The sequence below is a fragment of the Corvus brachyrhynchos genome, unplaced genomic scaffold (assembly GCF_000691975.1).
Source record: "Corvus brachyrhynchos isolate BGI_N302 unplaced genomic scaffold, ASM69197v1 scaffold158, whole genome shotgun sequence".
In the NCBI taxonomy this organism is placed as follows: domain Eukaryota; kingdom Metazoa; phylum Chordata; class Aves; order Passeriformes; family Corvidae; genus Corvus; species Corvus brachyrhynchos.
This window is the reverse complement of record NW_008239756.1, coordinates 661,640-662,889: the sequence shown is the minus strand read 5'-3', so window position 1 is coordinate 662,889 and position 1,250 is coordinate 661,640. Positions and strand designations below refer to the sequence as shown.

At 66.5% G+C, this 1,250-nt stretch overlaps 1 protein-coding gene across 1 annotated transcript in view; it reads left to right on the top strand.

Moving 5' to 3' along the window:
• SEMA6B (semaphorin 6B) overlaps positions 1-1,250 on the top strand; it is a gene marked incomplete at its 5' end in the record, with an annotated part of 7,261 nt that overhangs the window by 3,881 nt on the left and 2,130 nt on the right. Inside the window, 4 exon segments of the mRNA XM_017742471.1 lie at positions 78-337; positions 553-693; positions 921-998; positions 1,170-1,246. Of these exon segments, the coding sequence (XP_017597960.1) occupies positions 78-337; positions 553-693; positions 921-998; positions 1,170-1,246 (556 nt within the window).

Genomic DNA, 1,250 nt, shown 5'->3' with positions numbered 1-1,250 from the left:
TGGACCTGGGGACGTAGGGCTGGGGATGGGGGGATGGAGATGGGGTTGTGGGGCTGGGTCCCCTCACCCTGCCCCAGTTCCCCCCTCCCTGGGGACACCGGGACTCTCCCACACCCCAACGCTTCTCCCTCCCCCCACTCAGGTACCAGCTCCGCACGATCGTGGTGGACAACGCAGCGGGGCCGTGGGGCAACCACACCGTGGTGTTCCTGGGCTCCAGCACCGGCACCATACTCAAGTTCCTCATCCTGCCCAATGCCACCAGCAGCCCCGTGCCCACCGCCCCTGGCAGCCAGAGCGTCTTCCTGGAGGAGTTTGAGACCTACCAGCCTGGGAGGTGAGTTCCAGGGTGCCAGAGGGGGGAGAGGGGGTGATAAAAGGCGTGGGTGGGCTGCTCAGATGGATGGATGGATGGATGGATGGAGAGGATGGGTCAGGGGGATGCAAGGGTGGAGGGAATGGATGAGAAAATCTCCTCTGGACTAGGACAGGCTCTGTGGAGGGCTCTGTGGACCAGGGCTGAGGCTATGCTGAGCTCTGCCCTGTCCCCAGGTGTGGCCGGGACACGGAGGACGAGCGACGGCTCCTGGGGCTGGAGCTGGACAAGGCAGCGGGGTCCCTGCTGCTGGCCTTCCCCCCGTGCGTGGCCAGGGTGCCCGTGGCTCGCTGCCAGCAGCACTCGGGCTGCATGAAGTGAGTGCCTGGGGTGGGCAGGGCTGGCTGGTGGGGGCTGTGCAAGGAGTGGGGGGTCTGCATAACCTCACGTCCCAGGAATTCACCCTGTGCTGGGATCCGGCTGGACAGGGCTCAGCACGGCTGGGAGCATGGCTGGGGAAACTGAGGCACAGCACGGTGCCATGGGGGTCGGGGTGTTGTGTCCCCCCATCAGAGCTGACCCCGACATCTCTGCCCCCTGCCAGGAACTGCCTGGGGAGCCGGGATCCCTACTGCGGCTGGACAACCGAGGGCTCCTGCGTCTTCCTGGAGCCCAGTCCCAGGTAACGCTGCCAGGCCTGGGGGACACTGGCAGGAACAGTGGGGTCCCCAGAGAGCACCGGCTCCAGTAGCCCCCAGTTGCTGAGCCCCAACAAACTCATTGCTCGCTGAAGGGAGCTGGGAGACCCTGCCAGGCCATTAGGGACCCACTGACCCCCCCTTTGCACCCCCAGGGTGGCCTTCGAGCAAGACATCGCCGGCGGCAGCACATCCCACCTGGGCGAGTGCGAGGGTGAGTGCGGGGGACCGGGCTC